Source organism: Alosa sapidissima, chromosome 22 (genome assembly GCF_018492685.1).
Source record: "Alosa sapidissima isolate fAloSap1 chromosome 22, fAloSap1.pri, whole genome shotgun sequence".
Classification (NCBI taxonomy): Eukaryota; Metazoa; Chordata; class Actinopteri; order Clupeiformes; family Clupeidae; genus Alosa; species Alosa sapidissima.
Window position 1 is genome coordinate 25,377,267 of NC_055978.1, and position 20,044 is coordinate 25,397,310.

At 45.1% G+C, this 20,044-nt stretch overlaps 1 protein-coding gene across 1 annotated transcript in view; it reads left to right on the plus strand.

Annotated features, from left to right (window-relative positions):
* The first annotated feature begins 272 nt into the window (after positions 1-272).
* The window catches only part of rassf8b (Ras association domain family member 8b), a 29,638-nt gene continuing 9,866 nt past the window's right edge, over positions 273-20,044 (plus strand). Inside the window, exons 1-2 of the mRNA XM_042078978.1 lie at positions 273-661; positions 18,541-18,711. Coding sequence (XP_041934912.1) covers positions 18,600-18,711 — 112 coding nt within the window. The 5' untranslated portion in view covers positions 273-661; positions 18,541-18,599. The remainder of the gene's footprint in view (positions 662-18,540; positions 18,712-20,044) is intronic.

The window sequence follows — 20,044 nt, forward strand, 5'->3', positions numbered from 1 at the left end:
GTGAGGTTGGACAGACTTTGGCAAGGAGATGGAGCTATTTCTCGGGAAATTGACAGAAAACCATTTATAGGCTACTTGCACTGCTTTCATTGTCCCAAAGTTTCTGAGAAAATAAGTTAATTTCTAAAAGTTGGCTACAATACGTGCTCTTATAAGCTATTCTTTTAGTTGGCATGGTAGCGTAAATGAAAAACACTGTCGAGAGTCGACGCAACTTTTAACCAACTACTGTCCTGAACCGAGCTTGGAGGCGGGCTAGGTATCTGCATTTGCAATTGGTGAGAGCAATGCAGCTTTAAACCGGTCCATAATGCCTTGCGGTGTCCCAGTTCCGTTACAATGTATGTACCAGGCTGAGCATTAACAGAGCTGGAGGTCTCAGTGACCAGTGTAACTACCCTCTACCTGAATCGGAATCCAAGACTATTAACTTTATAGCGGCTGCTTTTAAATAACGTCACGGACAGACCGGACGACTGGAACTCTGGAACTATTACAGTGCAGATTTTAGGCTGCTGTAGTCGAGACGGTGAGAAGAAATATGTAGTCTTGCTGCTGCTTTCATGCTCAAGAAGACCTTGGACACAAGCGAAGTGGAGTGGAACACTGTAGCGGGCTGACGGAAGTGTATGGTGCACCTCGACACTGCATCTGGAAGCAGGTATTGAGATTTCATGAACGTCACAGCCTGTATGTTCTCTTTCATGTTGTTACGCGCGCGGTTCCGAAGGAAACAAAATAACTTCACGGCCACAGCATGATAATTGTTGGGATGAGAAGGGTTGTTCGGAACGTAGTGATTATTGCCTGTCAGTGCTGAGAAAACGTAGGTCACGGGACGCTGTCCTGACCAGCTCAACCCGAAATCAACTGTTAGCTCAATATACTCATACCGTGACAAATGGGCGATGTCGGTGTCGGGACATTTCTAAATTTTTGTGGGAATGCTATTTTTGTTGGCATTCGTTGATGTCGCAGCCAGGTGGAAAAATAACTAGGCTTGGGTCCTGCCTGAAAACATCAAGTATTGCCTAATGCAGAAATCCCATCTTTGACTAGGCTATGTCTAAATTAGGCTGGTAGACCACGCACTTTGACACAATGTAGTCTATGGTAAAAACGGATGTTTTTCAGTTGGTTATTCTTGTGGCGGGTAAACAACCTATAGACTAGGCTACATATCGATGCCTTTTTATTAGTCTGTAAAGGGCCAACGCAGAATATGTGAATGTTCAAGGTGCCCTGTCCGAATCAAACAGGTTGCTTTCAGTCTTGGATGAAAATGTGATTTATTGTGACTTTTAAAACCTTAGCTATTTATATCATAAATTGTAAATTCCTCTGACAGGTTTCTTATCCATCTTCTTTACTTAGGAATCTGAAAGTTTCCTGATCAGATAATGTCACATCACTTAAATCTGCTTTGAAATGTGAACATAATAACCCTCCAAATAGGAAACATAACTGGCCAATATAAGTGCCATGCTCATTGACATTACAGATGGTTGGCTGTGTATTTAAATTGGGTAGATTATGTCATAATTAATCCTTTGTCTAAACTGTGAAACACTATTGAGTGAGAGAGAGCTGCTATTGGAGAATTCCATCCAGCCATGTTAATAACTGACAGTTAATCCCAACCACAAACAATCTGAGAGCGCACAGCAAGAGACAATGCCCACGAGGAAAAGGGAGGCGTCCGTCACTGCTGATGACATACTTCACCATCTTGATGTAGTCGACTGTGTTGCAAGGCAGACTTACCCAGCAAAATACATGCTTACACTGAACTGAGCGTCTCACTTGGCCCCAGGGACTTCCAGAGGCATGTAGTCATAAACAATGAAATCAAAGAACCACCATTGCAGCGATTGCACTTAGGTCACAGTCACCTGCATGGCGAATGATGAAGGAGATGTCACTCACAGTGATGTCATGTTGTCATATTTTATGATTTTGACAGATGACCCTCACAAACCATGTCACGCTTCATTGATGGGATAGATTTCGTTAGATAGTACAGATTACATTGTTTACCTGCAGAAATGGAGGAGCCTGTTTATGTTAATTGATGGATGTTTACATCCTGTTTAGTCCGAACAGTGGAGGAGTCAGTTCTAAGTAGTGCTGTTTGATTATTTATCCCTAATTAAATCTATAACTGGTAAATCTATAAAAATAAAAATGTTGTGGATTGTAAACACAGACTTTCAGGGAACAGCATGTTGAGACAGATAGTCATAAATGTCTGAATCACAAATGGATTGGGACTTCCAGAGATAGAAATGTAAAACCTTGACAGCTTGCTTGACTTATAAGTTTCCCTTACATATGGATGGAGAACTCATTATTCATAAAACACACAGAAAAACACCTGGAGCGCTCCCTCCCTTTCAGTCTCATTTATTCTCCTCCCATTTTATTTTTTCTCATTAATCAGATTCACAGGAAATGGAACTCACTAACTTGCCCCATAGATTTGCTCCCTTGACAATGTGACCCCATCATTAGGCATTCTGGTCAGTCGCATTTGCATCATGGTGCTACCCTGGCCTGCCCGCTCTTCCCTGGAAGACAGAGAGAGAGAGAGAGAGAGACTCTCAGTCATCGGCCTGGATTGAGAAATGATGGTCCCTGAGCAGCGAGCCTCCACATACTCTGGGAGTACCGTCAGAGGCGCTGACGCATAGTGGGGCAGCATAACACTCTGATTGATAACTGATGGCAGTGTTGAGGGTTTATCGCTAGTCAGTGGGATGCTGGTAAAAGCAACAGTGAGTCATACCACAGTAATAGAGGCCCAAGAAGGGACAGATTGTATTTACTTTGGAAGTGTGTGTGTGTGTGTGTGTGTGTGTGTGTGCGTGTGTGTGTGTGTGTGTGTGTGTTTTGGATTGGGGATATAGGAAAAAAAAGACCTCCAGAGAAAAATTATGTTTAAGTTCTAAATAAGTCCAGAGGTGGAGAGCTGCTATGTGCTGGAGGTTAAGGCAGCATGATTAACAAGGGTTTCCCAGCTGTGGAGGCTATAAGAGAGGGAGTGGAGGGGGTGATAGAAAGGACATCATTACACAACCACACTGGATCTTATTACATTCAAGTGCATAAACAGTTTCTGTAATTGTAGATGGCCTGTTGCTGAAAGCAGCTTGATCCAAGTTTAGCCTTCACATAAATCAGAATGCTTTACAGCATTTGTGATCTGTCGTGCAGTATGTGCTGTGTGTGTTCTAACTGGCATGGGCAGCAACCTTCAAGGGAGCACTAGCGTCTAGGTGGGTAATCAGTATTCAGTAGTTCAGTTCAGAGACAAGTGATGACCCTGGTCCTGAGAGATGCTCAAAAGAAAAGGTATATTCATTTTTGGTACAAAACCACAGGGCCCTTTTAAAACTGGTTGACTCCATACAGAGCTTTTTAGACATGGGATGGGAATTTGGCATGGGATGATTAGTAATGGAGGATGAAAGGGTATTGTCATTTCCTCTTGAAATAAAGCCCAGTCTATGGGCTACGCTCGGTGAAAACAACATTTCCTGGTTGTATTTATTCATTGAAGATGTCATACAACTATTCTGATACACTAGATAAAACGGCAAAAGCGCTACAGTCGGAAGTTGACGACAGCTAGATTGAGTAAGTGCCCCTACAAACTACCAGCTGTCTCATGGAAAAATGACCTGACTAAATGGCTTAATATTCTGTGCCTTTTTTTTCCATTCACATCAGTTGTCCATGTGTTTGTTTTGAGTTGAGTTTTGTTGCGTTGAGTTGTCCCAAACCTGAAGTGGCCACAACATCCTCCATTTGGTAGGAATTTCCCTACTGTCAGAGGTATGACCAATGTTCAAGAAAGGATGACAACGAGTGTTTTCCCAGCAGGCTTTGCCCTTCACCGCATCTTTTTGAAAGACCTTTGCACAAACAGATAAAATCCTCAGGGATATCTGCCATTTCCTCCCACAGCCATCAGTGGTGCTGTCATCTCTTATCCATGGGCAATGACACCATTGTCTAATCTTGCCATAGACAATGGCTCTTGTTAACGACACGATATTGGACTGTGATAAGGCCCATGAGGGTGGCCCCTGCAGATCGTCATGCAACAAAGATAAGGAAAAGGAGTAAACAAATTGCTCAGGTTCCCGCACTAAAAAAACGCCTGACCCTCTTTGATGATAACATCTGGCATTGCACTGGGTGCATCAGGTGGGGCCATAAACTCTCGTGTAGCACACAGTTAAAATTCATCTCACAGGCAGGCAAAGTCTTTTGCACCACAGAGATGCGTATGCATTGGTTTATATTTTGGCTGTGAGAGCCCAGCAAGGCTCTGTGTTGATGGCAGAGAGCCCTTCTAAGAAACAGCAGGCTTTAAATAGAGATTAGATTGCAGTGGAGTGATACAAAAGTCTCCTTTCAGTGTTAACGGTCTCTCATTGAAGTGATTTGAATCCCTTGGATTCATGGTGAAAAGCTCACACTATTCTTTTGTGTTTATTGTCTTCCCTGGGCTGAATAGGGTTTTTTATGTTTTCATTTATCAGGAAAGACATGAAGTCAGACTGTTGGGAATCACGCCTAGGCTTGACATACTTGACAGGTTTCAGGTGTGATATCAGAAAGCATTCAGAATTGAAAGAGATCACCTTCCTTCATCTTGTACCATACAAAAAGCCAGAGGTTTGTTGTGATTTTTTAAAAAATGATGTAGAGGTGTATCTCAAGTCTCAGCATGTTTGCTTATTTGATTTTTGTCATATATAAATGGAGGATAGCGGCTTTTTTTTTAAAAGCATGGGAAGAGTGTGAGATGGGTATTTACTATGAGGACTGATGGGATTCTAGCCAGATTGGAGATCACCTGCAACCTCAGCCAACACCTGTAAATGACAAACACTCAAACAGTTAGTTTTTATTCTGTACTTCAAATGCTCCAACTGTGGCTTCCAGGCCTGCTAAATACATACAGATTCCTGCAAACAGATCCACGATTCTTATAAGTATAAGTAAGTATATATACTTTTTTGATCCCGTGAGGGAAATTTGGTCTCTGCATTTAAAGGAGAATTCCGGTGTGATATTGACCTAAAGCGCGTTGAAACATGATACCGAGTGTGAACGTATGTCTCATAGCCCATCTCGGCTTGTCCCCTGCACTCCAAAATCTGGCGCTAGTTAGCCGATGCTACCAACAGCTTTTTCAATGGTAGTGCTTTGGCATCGGGCTAGCCATGCAAATAAATCACTGTTTTACACCATTTACGAGGCTCAATGTATCTTCCCACACTTCATTGGTAGACTTCCGAGGGCCCTGACATTTAAAACGAGACATTGAGAACTTTGAAAAAGCACTGGTACTTTACTTACAAGACGATTTATGCAGACAGTATCTTCACAAAGTTTAGCGTTTGCAGCCATCTTGAATTTAGTCACGATAAGAGTAAGAATGAACAGGTATGATAAGGGATCAGATTCCAAAAATAATTCTGTGGAAATGCATGGATTCCAGTTGCTGCTACTGGAAGAATGTTCATACTGTTCATACTGTTCATTCTTACTCGTCGCTCGACTTATCGTGACTAAATTCAAGATGGCTGCAAACGCTAAACTTTGTGAAGATACTGTCTGCATAAATCGTCTTGTAAGTAAACTACCAGTGCTTTTTCAAAGTTCTCAATGTCTCGTTTTAAATGTCAGGGCCCTCGGAAGTCTACCAATGAAGTGTGGAGAATCCCTTGCTCAAGGGCACTTCAGCCGCGGCCCACTGGTCGGGGCTCGAACCGGCAACCCTCCGGTTACAAGTCCAGAGTGCTAACCAGTGGGCCACGGCTGCCCTCATGATTCTTGAAGGATGACTCAGGGTGATTCGTAAGACGTCACAGTTGTCATCCAAGACTTTTGACTTCTCAAACCTCAGATGTTATTAGAGCATGAGTTTGATGTGCTGGCATGAAGCTGCGAAATGATGACATAACGTGACGTGCTTCTCCAAAAGGCGCCGTAACCTACAAGTGGACGCGCAACTCTCACTGCTCTCTTTTGCTTGTAAAAACTCTTTATGGAATCTTTGTGTGCCCCTCACCGACCACAAAAAAAAACAAGCATTTAAAGCCTCCCCTGTGCAGCGTGCTTCGTGAAAGTGGTGGGGGGAAAAAGTCTGTGGCCCCGGTGCCACAAACACCTTCTTAAGCCCTGTGGGAGAGAACGTGCAGCTCTGTGCGTGAGATAAGCTCTCTCCCGCTCTTACAGATTACATGTCTGCACGGTGAAGTCGCTTTCAATCTCGCCCCGGGCTGCTTAAGAGTCGCCTGCAGAAACGGCACGTCCACAGCGCTCCGAGACAGACTCTCACCAGCCTGTAATGACGCTCTTCCCGAAGCCGGGCTGTAACGAAGGTCGTTAATCGCGCGCTGCTTCACAATTTTGAGTGCCTCGTTCGCCCCTCTCTCTGAAGAAGGCAAAGATCCTGACAACGGCAAGCCTGTATCAGAAACTTGAATCTGATCTGGTAAGTGCTGCGATTTGGGTGTTTGTGTGGTTTCTCAAGGATTGGGTAACACATTTGCTGATGCTTATTGGGTTCTCCCATATGTTCGCACCAGAGGGTTGCAGTTCTCACTGGGTGAACAGCTTGCTGCCATGTGAAAGCTGCTTAGATTGGACTTTAAAAGTGCCTCCCTCCCCCCTCCACCCTGCATACATCAAATAGGGAGGAGTACATTATTTGGTACAACTCCCCTATTAAGGGAAATCAAGCATGTGACTACTAGAGGGGATTTAAACCCTCAAGGCTCCTCAAGGCTCCTAACCATCACAGCTTGAGCCAAGACCTGAATCCTTGTCGTGCAGATCTCCTGTGCACTCTTGTGCAGACACTTGAGAAGTTTTGACAGAAACACTGTTGAGTGGAAGTAAAACAAAGAGAAGGTTAGATGGTGATTTGTTTGAAGGTGTTGCTGCTTGGTCTCCCTGTTCAGAGACACAGTTATTTCTCTATTCTCTTACTATGAGTGCTCAGCCACTCTTGCACTGCGAGGAGGCCGGCCGGCAGCTAAGCAACTAATTGTGCAACACCATTCAAAAGTTGCCTTCCGCTACATATTAACTTGAAGAATAGGTGCAGCAGCATTGTTGCTGCAGTCTCAGAAGAACCATTATGCTAGCGTTGAATCAGTTTGCCTTCTAATCCCACAGCAAGTGGCCAGTTGCATTCTTGGTGCACTGCAGATATGGGGAGCAAATAGAGGGACACAACAAGCGGACCCTGTAGTGCGATGGCTGTCTGTGGCATTTTGTCACAAAGTAAATATCCAGATTATCACTCTGCACTTCACATCAAACCGGGATGGACATTGGGGTATTAAAATGAGGCTTCCCAATTCAGCGCCTGGCTGAATGGAGCTCCAGTAACGCTTCATCATGGGCTCTGTTTCACAGTTTCCTGTTGTATTCAGCCATTTAGCACTAGATTTACTAGCGTATTATCCAGAGGTCCTCTCCGATCAATTTCCTTACCGACATGCTATTTATTATCCAGCTGTACCCACAATGCGGTGAGTTGAGTGCAATTTAAAGTCGTCACCTGAGAGCTCCAGTTCCGCCACCCCCTGACCCTCCCTTCTTCCTCTGCGTAGTTCCAGCGTAGGTTTCTTCAGCACCGGGAGTCGCACCCCAGACGTGGGTCAGAGACAGTTCATTGCCTGCTCATTCCACAGACCTGTGTCACCAGGAAATGAAGGGATTTGGTCCTGTGCTCCTGTGGAGGGGGCTGAGGCGGAGTGAAATGGAATGTCGTATCTGAAGCCACTCTCTTGGGAAGGGGGCTGACTTTGCACTTCTAAACACCCCCCCCCCCCCTCACACACACACACACACACACACACACACACACACACACACACACACACACACACACACATACACACACACCCCAACTCATGTCCTCAGGGGTTGCTGCATTGAAAAGTGCTCTGCAAGATTTCCTTATTGCTAAAGGGAAAACAGACAGTGAGACCAGCTTAGTAGTCATGCTGAGGAACATTTGGGACACACTGTAGTCATTCCTTTCCCAGCTGAAGGGAAGGAGTGCTGTTTTTGCCTACTCGAGAGTGCGCACTGCAAATAAAGCAGGATATGGTGTTTGCACAAAGCAAATATTTTAGGGAGAGTTGTGGTCAGTTTTGTTACAGTGGTGGCCTAGAATTATTTGTTGTTTATCATGCAATCGGGGTGTGCATGAGCACTAAGCTCTACCAGCGTCAACATCCTGACAAGAATGTTCCTGTACCCAGGCCACTGTTTGAGCTGCACCTCAGTCTGTTCAAGCGTATGGTAGGGCTCTGAATTATTGGGAGCGATTCAACGCTTGACATTTCCTTGTTTCGCTTTCAAATGATCCACTACTTATGCAACCTTTTAATCAGCTGTTTGAAAGGACAGCCTGCTCCTTGGGCTCTTTCACGAAACATAAGGGGGCTATGTCTTAGACCTGAAGACATTAACAACAAAGACCCCACAATCCAGTTCTTAACTCGGAAATGCCACAGGCCATCTTTGTATATTTGAAATGTTGAATTTTAGAAAGAGGCTTTTTAGAAATAATCCTCCCCTTCTTTTTCCGACATGACCACATTTGAGGAACAAGACGGCCGACAGAAATAGTCAACGGCTGGCAAACATCTAAACAAGTTGCATTTTTCTGTTGGCTTGAACACATATTAAGCCATATAAACATTTCATTTTGTACCATGCAGTTAGTTGTTACAGAACAGATGGTATGATCATATCTATTTGAAGACACCTGGCACCCGTTCGTAAACAAACATGCCACTGCAGTGGTACGCGGTGAAGAGAGGCAGATGCAGCATTGCTGTTAGTTCCCTCTGTTATTCAATTTCGAGCACCCAGGGATTCAGGAAAACTTGGCAACGTTGCTTGGGGGCACCATCACAAAGCAGTCCCCACCACCATCTTGAGCAGGCGCTTCAAGGATACTTAAAAAAGTTCCCCTGAGGAGAAGGCACCAAAAATAGCTGAGAACTGCTCAGCTGGACCTGATCCCAATCCTGACCCTTTTATCATAAATGTGTAATGATCTCACGCAGTTCATGGCCACTTGACAAGTGTCCTCTCTGCGTGAGATGCAGCATGGTCGCTGGCAGTTTGTTGGGAAGCTGGCAGCCTAATTTGAATCACGGTGGTTGCAAATTGTCGTGAGAGATGTCATGACTTTCTCATCATGCAGTCCTGTTTACCAAAAAGCACAAAAGGTCAATAAATTACACTTCTAGTCAAACCCATGGGCAATAATAGTAATATTAAGTTGACGGACAAAAATATGTCTTTGAGGAAGTCATTTTCGTTCACAATCAAGTATGCTAACAATCAAAGGATACTGATTGTTGTTTCTCAATCCCCAAAAAAGGAGAATCACACCCTCTGGCTCAGATATCCCTCATTCATCCTTCAGAGCTCCGAGTTTTGGAGATATTCATAGACCTATTCAGACTCTGAATCTCAGAAGCCTAATGTTGGGCGTGTGCCATCACCAACCACTGTGACAAGAATGTTGCACAGCCTGGGTGTGAACTGGGTGCTAGTTTCAGTGATTTTATCTCTTAGATTTCACAGGTCATTACTTGGATCATTTTTTTGCTGTGAGTGTTCAACTCGGGCATTTCCTGGGGATGATTCAGGCTTTATGTCACGCAACCAGTGCGGCCATTACAGAGTTAAAAAAAGATGCCAACTGCTGCGTGGATGCTTAATTACTCTCTCAGAATTACAATCTGCAAGCACTGCTCTTCATCCCAATCTTCTTTTGTTCCCTTAATTTTGTACAGAGAGACATGGAGAGGAAGAAGATTAGGATTATAGGCTTGACCACTTTCAGCCCTCTCCCCAACCCCCATTCCCCCCAGTCCAGTCTTTCCCATTGGAATGTGATGTAAGTCTCCCTCTGTTTTGTCTCAGGGACACCACCCCCTTCTGTTGATGTCTTTATCTCCCCCTCCTCCCATCGCCCCCTGCCAATCCCCACCCCGACATGTTACAGTGCAGGGCCCTGAAAACGAGGCTCCAGGCTGGTCACTGGTGGCCAGCTGGCTGAGGCCCAGCAGGGTTTTTCCACCAGAGGCTCGTCATGGCATTGTCCACTCGTGCTTCCCCACACACCCCAAACCCAGTCAACCCCCGCTACCCACCCACTCCCCACCCCTCCCCAACTACAGGCCACATTATTGTCCAGTCAAACCCGGGGCGAAAGCCGCAGCGAGAAAAACATGGATTGTTCCCTAATTGCCAGTGGATGTTTGTTCGTTCCTAGGCTGCTGGCCAATCCAGCGGGCTGTGCCGGGCTTAGACAAAGACCTGTGAGCCATCGCCATGGAGAGGGATTGTTTGCATCCAGTCATGCCAGTGTGTGCAGTCCCCCCTTGTCAGCAGGCCTCTTTGTTTTGGTGGTCACTTGTTGGAATTGGCTGCCCCCCCCCCCCCCCCCACACACACACCTTAGTCGATATCACAGAGGAAATCACGGGAAAACAAACACAACATAAAGTAGTAACCTTTGGCCAATTTGTCACGGCATTCATCCTCTGTCTTAATAAGATTCTCTCCACTACCACACTAGCGGTAATGTGCAAATCCAGTCGATACTGGATTTTTTAAAAACTAAAATGGTTTGAAATATAATATTTGAATACTGTACTTGGCAGCAAGATAGTTTTGTTACACTCTAATCACAGGCGCACAGAACAACAGGTTATACCACCTTTCAACGGATGAGCTTGTGGGAAAAAGAGATCTCTGTGGTAACCTAACTGCCTAAGGGGAGAGGAACCTCTGTCTGCCTAGGGGCTGCAGTGGTGCAATCCCACTTCCAAGTCATCCATCTCTGGACTGCTTCCACCAACAGTTTGCTTAAGAGGGCTCTGTGGGGTCAGTCACATCAAAGCCAATCGGCACGCTGAACATCGATGGAGCCAATTAATTTCCCTCTGATCCAGATCAATTCCTGCAACTGACTGGATGTGGCTTTGAGATTCCTTCTCTTCATTAAGGTTGAATTGAAATTGAGTTTTTGTTTAGTTCAGGTTTGACCCTGGACCTTTTGCCAACTGGTGGTACACTCACCTTGAACTGATAGGGAGAGAGAGAGAAAAAAAATCAGGTTAGTATCAGCCTAGAAAGGGGGGCAAACCTATCTGACCACACATGGCATTCCCCTCTGCCCATCTCCCCAGTTTCCCACTCCCACACTCATCCAGTATCTGGGCTCCCCGTGTAAGAAAACACATTCCTGGGATGCCACTGGGCTCAGGCCTGTCTGTGTGTTCTGAACCTGGAGGAGATTGGGGCGGCTGGAAGGTCAGGGGTTATGTTTTAAGTCCAGCACTCCAGCATGACATGATGACCTTGATTTACAAAAGTCAGAGGTGGGAAAATACAAGCTGGGTGTATTTTGAAGAGTCTTAAAAAAAAGGGACCTGTGCTTCAATTGTGTCTGCAACTTTTTGTTGCCTTCCTGCTGTCATTTAGTCAAAAGAAACTGCAGGTTTGAGCATGTTAGTTGTTGGTGTGTTGGAAAACCGTTGCTCATTAATGCTTCACTCTTGTCATCCAGGAGCTTTGTGACAAGTTTCATGCCGTCACTCATCTGAGAGATGCACACATCAAGTGTAAACTGTTGCTATATCCCCAGTGGCATATCCTGTTTTACAGAGTTAATAGCTACCTGCCAGCCAATCAGGAAAAGTTATTTCTTGTCTCTGGGGTATAAACAAAAATATTCACCATGGCTTGAACTAGGTTAATGTGGATTAAGTGGCTCACTGTCCCCTCTGCGCTGCACTGGGTCAAGGGTTCCTGGTTGCCCTTCACCTGTTGCTGTGGACGCGGTTGAGTTCCTGACAGAGTTGACTGAGGAGGCCTTATGATCTCCAAGCGATCCGGTGCCATAAATAAGTGAAGGCCCCGACAGCTGCCTCTGTAGAATACACTGCTGCCACTAGTGAACACATTTGAAAAGGTGCTTCAGCAGCAACTGGACTGGAGTGGACTGAGTCTCCTCTTTTCCCAGGAATTTATGATCACATGTAGACAACTCTCTGAGAGAAGAGCAGCACTAAGGGAGGTCAAATGGCATAACTTTGGACAAAAGCGTCCGCCAAATCCCATAACCATAACCATAACCATAACTTTATTTGGTCATAGTTTTTTGGCATGAATAACACTGACAAAAAAACCCCCACACACACTAGTGTTTAAATCAAGGGGACCTTTGGTGATGTTTTTAATTTTGAAATGACCAGCCATAAAGGGCTGTCTTGTTTTGAGGTGCAGTAACTGTCTTATCTAATTTATAGGCATTGTCAAATAGGTGTATTTGTGGGTGCTATTCTTCTTTTGTCTAAGGGGATTCATAATTTATTGGTCTACATATAGTATTTAGGAAACAGAATTCATACTTGTATATTCTTGACCGTAGTGTTGATTTAGTACATGCAATCCCTCATTTTCATGACCATTATAGGCCACACAACAAAATGTCATCAGTCAGTTTAATGAAGGGGGCACTAGATAAGCTAAAGAAGTGGGAGATTTACAACACCAGTACCGTTCTGAGAGAAGAATGGAATGAAAGAATATAATGCAGGCATATACCTCTTAGTATGTGAAGACACGCTCACATGCTCGCTGACATTCCGAGCTCATCACAGATTAAAAGATGACAAAGTTGACTAGCATAAGTGCCCTTCACACATGTGCACCTATTACCTAGCTGGCAGAGAGCACTCATAATAAGGTCAGCAGTGCTGAAATCCTGGCTGTGCTGAATAGGCGAATACGCAAATACGGCACATCTGCTGTAGTGATGTGTTCCAGATGAAGGCCTGTGTCTGCTATTCACCTGTTCAGCCGGACCTGTGCTGTCTGGCCCGCTCCGCCCGGTCAGCAGAGCTGTTCAGCGGAACCTGAATAATAAACCTGATAGATGGCCGGAGCCTATTGCGTCCAGTTAGTCTTGTCTGTGTCTATGTCAGAGGAGAGGAACTCAAAGCCCCTGTACTCAGTTCAGTTTTTCTTTAACTAGCGACCTTTCACCTGGGTGAACCTGTAGGCTACTAACCAATTTCACCAATATTCATGTTGTGTAAGGTCAGTGTAATAGCATTATTTATTTTCTCCGCAAATCATTTAAAAAAGATGTTCTACAGATGAATGATTTTTGATTATATTAATGTGGAACAGGAGATAAAATATGCACCTGTCACAAACATGCAGATATGGAATTTTGCATGTTTAGCAAACTAAGCATTTCATTGTCCCTTTTCCCAGGCAAAAAGCAGTTCACATATAAATCAGCGTAACACATCCAAAAACCTCAATTTCCAGACCACCTAGTATATCTCCCTAACAACTGTCAGCAGCTTTGCGATGAATACTGGCAAGCACATTGAGTACACTGAGGTTAGGTTTATGAAACACACATACCACAGTTCTAAGAAATATAAATGGTGCGTATTTCAGGACAGTTACAAAAGAAGACGGTTCATTACTGTTTTTTTTATTTTCCTCACAGCAACCACTGGGAAATGTTATTTTAAGTAGTAGCTAAGTGATTTTCTTAAATGCACATGAGAGATAGCAAGTCAAAGCCACCAGATAAATTGGATTATATTGTTCTAATAAGATTGTGCAGCTTTTCTTAAGAGGGGTTAAAAGACGTCACTGTGGTCTGTGTGTCTCATTGCGTGCTGTTGCACATTTGGTTTGCCAGACAGGACTCACATTCGGTTTTAATTAGAGATTGAGTTAGAGTTTTGTTTAATGCCAACAGATATATTAAACTAAAACCATATTTCAAAAAGAAGGAATGAGTTGGGGGCCTCATGTTAGAATTTGAGAAGGCTTTATGAATTCCATGAATCAGACATGTTTTTGACAGAGCCAGTTAGTATCGATGGCACTTCGTTGAACAGCAACCAACAATTACTCATTATGGATTTTTGTGGCCCAGTGCTAAACATCTCAAGTCACATGGAGGTTTTGATTTCTTTATTAAAATGTAGGATACATTTATTTATGAAGTGCATTAATCCTATTTTGATACATTTTTGTAGGTTACTGGTGGGCTAATGTGTGGTGGTAGTCTTCAAGCCCATTTGGGTGCCATACTTCTTGTTTTTGTTAGGTTTAATGCCACGGACACAATCTCCTGTTGAAAAATCTTTGACATTCACATGGTGGTGAGGTGGAGACAAGACTCTTATTAAATCATTTATTCTCAGGCCTTCGTTCCCGCCTGCCGCCACCATGCCTGAGCGATACTGGAGCGCTCCTGAAGAGTGCGCGCCGTGTTTGGTTGATTAAGCGCAAATACAGATGTTTCACAAGCAGCTGAAAAGGTCAGCTAGAATAGATAACTAAATGTTTTCCAGCACTTGATTGAGTGTTGATGTTAACTCGTGTGTGATTAATATACCCCAGCCAGAAAACGCAGAAAGGAAACTGCTGATGTTTTTGATCGTTTGCAGAAGCCTGGAGCACTATCAGAGTGGATGACTCTGCTTTTTAAAAATGACACTTTTAAGTGTGATTGTGGGTGATGATGAATTAAATGCCGCTTATGTCATGCTAACTTTTTTCTGCCCATAGAGCTATGCAATGTAATCATATCTGCCTGCAGTGACCAAGGATAGTTCAAATGACCATCAATTCGTAACTGCTGTTGTAACAGCCTGGAAGGGAGAGGGATTGGCAGATCTTAGTCTTTCTTTCTCCTCAGATTGGGTGTCTTATAATGTTTATTTATTACTGCTGTCACCAGTATCCTGGAGTTTCAAATCTGGGTAATTCAGCTGCACTCCATCTTGACAAAGGACAGCCCATTTCTGTGCATTTTATTCTAGCCGGAGCCTCTTTTTTGCACTGTCACTGTCATAAAGCAGAGAACTTGTTTATCACAAGTTTTAAGGCAGCCTTGTGTTGCTGTGCTCAACGTTTTTCACTTCTCCCTTGGAATGATCACTTAGAAAGGAGTTATTCATTCTGCCAATGGTGGAGTTGACGCCTCTTGCACAATGTAACCTCATGAAGCTGTTATATTGCAGATGAATGATGTTTTTAGAGTGTGTTTAATCAAGTGCTTGTGGCCTATCCAACACAGTCCCTGGAATTGATAACAGCATTACATGATTATTGATATAGTCACCTAGGATTTCCATAGGTTGGTATGAGGTTGCTGGTGTATTGATATTTCAAAGCTGTTGCTAGATACTATGTGTGTGTGTGAAAAATCCAAACCTGGAAGGCAAAGGACAAGCCTCAGATAGACTTCTGAAGATGTACTACATTGTGTCCTTTTCGCTGTCCACTCCAAGGACATCCTCAAAACGTATGACCAAGTAAACACTATGCACTACGAGATGAGTCGACAGAAAGTCAATAACAGGAAGGCCAAAGTCAAGGCTCCAACAAACTCCAAGCCTTTTCTCAGTATGCAATGTGAACTTTGAGATATGCTGTCAGTTCCATGATGGAAGAGCTGACAGTGAGCTCTAGAACAAAAGCAGGAGAGATTTATATCGTCAGAAACAACAGGTTCTTAAAATACAAGATGGTGTCCTTGTGGCGTACAGTATGGAGCCTGGCGTAAGGGCACTGAAGAACAGACAGACCTGGAGATACGACAATACAGTTTCGGATAGTGGATGTACCCAAACTAGATGAGTCACCGGCGATATCATGATCCACTTGATAAGACAGCTGGTTGAATGCCTCTTCAGCGTCAGAGGTGCATCCAACCTCCAGGCTTCTGGACTAAGTGCTGGGCACCACAACTAGTCAGCAGACGAGAGGCATTTAAAGGGCCATGGCACACAGTCTGGGCTCTGGAGCTCGGACAGAGCCACACACATAAAGGGAGGGGAGGAATTTGATTGCCTGTTGATAAGTAATTGAAGAGATACTCTGAGAGTTCCCAACCAAAATGAAACATGGATTTTGACCCCCCCCCCCCAGGGCTATTGGCTATTAGTCTGTCCTCTCTGTGCTGGCCTCCTCACCCTGGTCACAATGTCTGTTGTTAAAAGCGTCACAATCTAGTTGTGTTCCTCTGCGGTGAAGAAGCCCTGATTTAGTGAGATTCAGACTCTTAACTGCCAGCTCCTGCACTTTTCCCCAGTGAAAGTGATGATGACTTAGCTAAGCACAGAGATCCTGAAAAGGTGGGGTTGAGGAGGAGTTGTGTGTGGGTGGATGGGGAGGGTGTGTGTGTGTGTGTGTGTGTGTGTGTGTGTGTGTGTGTGTGTGTGTGTGTGTGTGTGTGTGTGTGTGTGTGTGTGTGTGTGGGAGGAAAGAGGAAAACAAATGGAGAGACCTCAGTACCCCCAACTCCCTCCACACACACACACACACACACACACACACACACACACACACACACACACTCCCACACACACAAATACACAACCCATCTCCTCCTCCATCTTCCACTCCTTGTTTACACCCCCACCCTCCAACCCCATACTGCTTCTCCTCCTCCCATCGCAACAAAGCCCCCAGCCCCCGCACACACACACACACACACACACACACACACAAACCCCAAAGCCGTTTCCATCAGAAGACTTATAGCCTGAGTTGCCGCTCGGGCTCCTGCTCACATCGGCGGGATGCATTGCGTCGCATGGGAACGGGCCCATTTACGGGGCTTTTACAGGCCTGTTTTGGCCGGGGATCCTGCTGTAGCCGTGGACAGTTCTATACATCACTCCAGCGGGCCTCACGCCTGGCTTTCAGCAGATTGCCATCTCTGGGAGCTCAATGAATGGATGCCAGTCCAGCGCAATAAACATGGCGGTGGGAGAGTGGGAGTGGAGGGGTATGGAGCGATTAGAAATTACGCCGGTGTTAAAGATCTCGGGTCAGGTAGAAAAAAAAACAGTTCAAGCTGAAGGGAGCATCTTCTCTGGGCATTGTTTTGGTCTGTGAAGCTAAGAAAATATCAAAACAAAGAAATAACCCACAGTAGTGAAATTCCGTTACACCCTTCAGCTTTTCTGTGCTGTACAGAAATGTCCAGTGCAGTGTAATTATTTCTGCAACAGAGGTAGTTACTGGGACAGAAGATTTTTTAGACATTTTTTTTTGCTGCTGCTGCTGTTTGACAGTCCCACATTTCAAAGAGAGCACCTAGTTTTCTCACTTCTTAATGTTGTTGTTGTTGTTTTTGTTGTTGTTATTGTGGAGTCTCTTGAATAACTGTCACTTTAGCGGCTTAGCCTAGGGAGGAGGAGGCCTCAAATTACAGGCCAGGAGATCCTCTCCTGGAGGAAAATCACAGGTTACACACCAAATGTGTGCACGTCGGTGCTCATCCAACCCGAGGGGTCGACTCGGCTGCCGGCGCCAAAATGATGGCTCATCCTGCAGCCTAGCCAGCGCCCCTAATGAGATCGCTGCCTCTGCGCTGCTTGTGTCAGCACTTTGAGAAAAGGGTAACTTTCACAGAGCGCGTGGCACCAAAGACGCCCCCCCCCCACCCACCCTGCACAGCAGCATTGGAAGCAGGCAGGCCATTTGAAAAAAAAATAAAAATAAATAAATGCCGGGGACACACACAGAGCTCCAACGAAACGAATGAGCCAAACGTCTACCAGCGGCGCCGGGCTTGACGCGAGCCGCTCGTCTGATGTCTTGTTTTTTCCCTTCGTAGTAATGCATGACTTATTAGCATTGTTAGCTTGTTAGAGATCCCACGCAGACTCTCATTAGGCCTACAGCCTGGGCTCTCAGCTAGGGGTCCATCTCAGAAATGTTTTATGCGACACCCCAGTTAACTGGCAATGAGCTCTTGTTAGATAATAAATGTTAGCAGTGATTGATTAACCACTGAAATAGGCTGTGAATTTCATTAGCAGAGCCCTAATGACAGATGAATTATTCAGAGATGTATTCATAAATGCAGATAATTTTTGTGATTTACTTGAATAATAAAGAATTAGTCATGGTCATCGTAGAGGTGAAACCAACAATTAGGAATGTAAATCTAACAGGCACTTAGCAGTAGGCTCCAATGCCTAACAGACTTCACCAGCTTTAGAGGGACAGTGCAGAAGATTGTTCAGGAATGAGTCATGTTGGAGGAAAGAGCTCCTCTATTAGTTGTGTGGATAGTAGTAAAGTTCAGCGTTGCTCTTATTGATACATATTTTTCATTACCCGCTTCCTCCATTTCTCTTCTAAAGCTTATCGGGTCCATGCGGAACGTCCTCTCTGCAAAACATATTGTGCAATAAGCAAGCAGCCAAGCGCCACCACTAGCTGCACTATAACAATCCCCACCCTCATAAACACTGATGGCCAGTCCAGAGAGTAGGAAGAGGAAAGAATTATATCAATACAAATAAACTGCAGGAAGTTGCATATTGGCCTTTCTTCCAATTGGCCTTAATTTCCCTTGTGCATCTTTTACTCATTGGCAGTTGTGGTGGAAGTGATCAGAGACAAACTGTTGTGTTTGTCTCTCTCCAGAATGCGCAAGAGAGCCCAGTCCGAAGCCCTGACCATCACAGAGGTATGACCTCACCCAGATGAGAGCCATGGAGCTGAAAGTGTGGGTGGACGGAGTCCAGCGGATTGTCTGCGGGGTCACGGAAGTCACCACGTGTCAGGAGGTGGTGATCGCACTGGCCCAGGCCATAGGTGAGTGAGAATAGCACCTTCTTCTAACTTCTAGACTTTGTTTGTTTGTTTGTTTGTTTTTTGTTTGCTGTTTGGTTCTATATCAGACAGATGGTTAAATAATGCGGTTAAATTATACTTGAGGCCAAGCAATTCCCTCCGTAGAGCTCTGCACAGAACCTGCTGGTGTCATGCCACCCCTCGGGCTACTTGTGAAAAGTCATCAGCTGAGAAACAAGTATCTCTCTCTCTGTCTCTCTCTGTCTCTCTCTGTCTCTCTCTGTCTCTCTCTTTCTCCGGAGTGCTCAACCAAGCGAACACTGTTCCACAGCAGTGCACCCGGCACCGTGTGTTTCTAAGAGTTAACCGCTGCAGTCCTTTCAGAGCCACTGCAGCGTGCGTCCACGGGGCCTTGGGCCTCTTCCTGCAGGTCTCCCCGGGCTTTTGTCCCAGCCAGCACAGCACGGCGCTTTGATTCCTCAAAGACCTTTCGCTTGCCTTGCTGGAGCGAAGTGACGAATGTGTTCTTTTTTTTTCCCCCCATGTGGGACCCCGCTGTGCCGAGACACACAGGCTGGGGCTGGGGTTCTTATCTGCAATTCACAGCAAAAAGGACAATAAAAGAAACACATATGAACACACATACACACATATGTATTTACGTGTACTGTATGTATGCGCACACATAGACATGTATGTACATGCACACTTCGACAGACTATCTTCGGCTATCCCTCCCCCATCCCCACCCCCACATCCCTGCCTGTAGGCAGTGATCCTCTCTCATCAGAAACATGTACATGGCTGACCTCTGCTGTGTTTAATCATCTCCTATGTCCACCCTCTGACCCAGCATCCAGATGCATAGCCCCCAGCCAGCGCCAGAGAAATTGGTCTGTTGCAGTTCAAAAAGCCTTACAAGATATTTAATGCGTGCCATGTTTTGCCGCTGAGCCTTTTTGCTAGGAGGCTTCAACATTCGCGGGGAATTCATGGCTGATTTGCCAATATATCATTCCTCTTACTGCTTGGCACTGACCGAAGGCTATGATTCTTCAGGCTTCCAAGGCAATTTTGAGCTCCCCCCTCCACACTCCACCCCCCCCCCCCCCCTCTCCTTTCTTCACTGAAGTACAGAAATGCTAGCGCATGCCGAACACAGCGGTCTTGTCATCTGATCTGAAACACCCTTTTGCTCTTTTGCTCACATAACTTGTATGCATGTTCTGTCCCCCTTAGCAACAAGTGGGCTTTGTGTTTTGCGGGGACTCTCTTCATGTGACCGGCTGTTTGGGGTGTGCTGTGACTTACAGTGTGGTCCCTTTTTCTGAGAATCATGGAAATGAGCGATTTA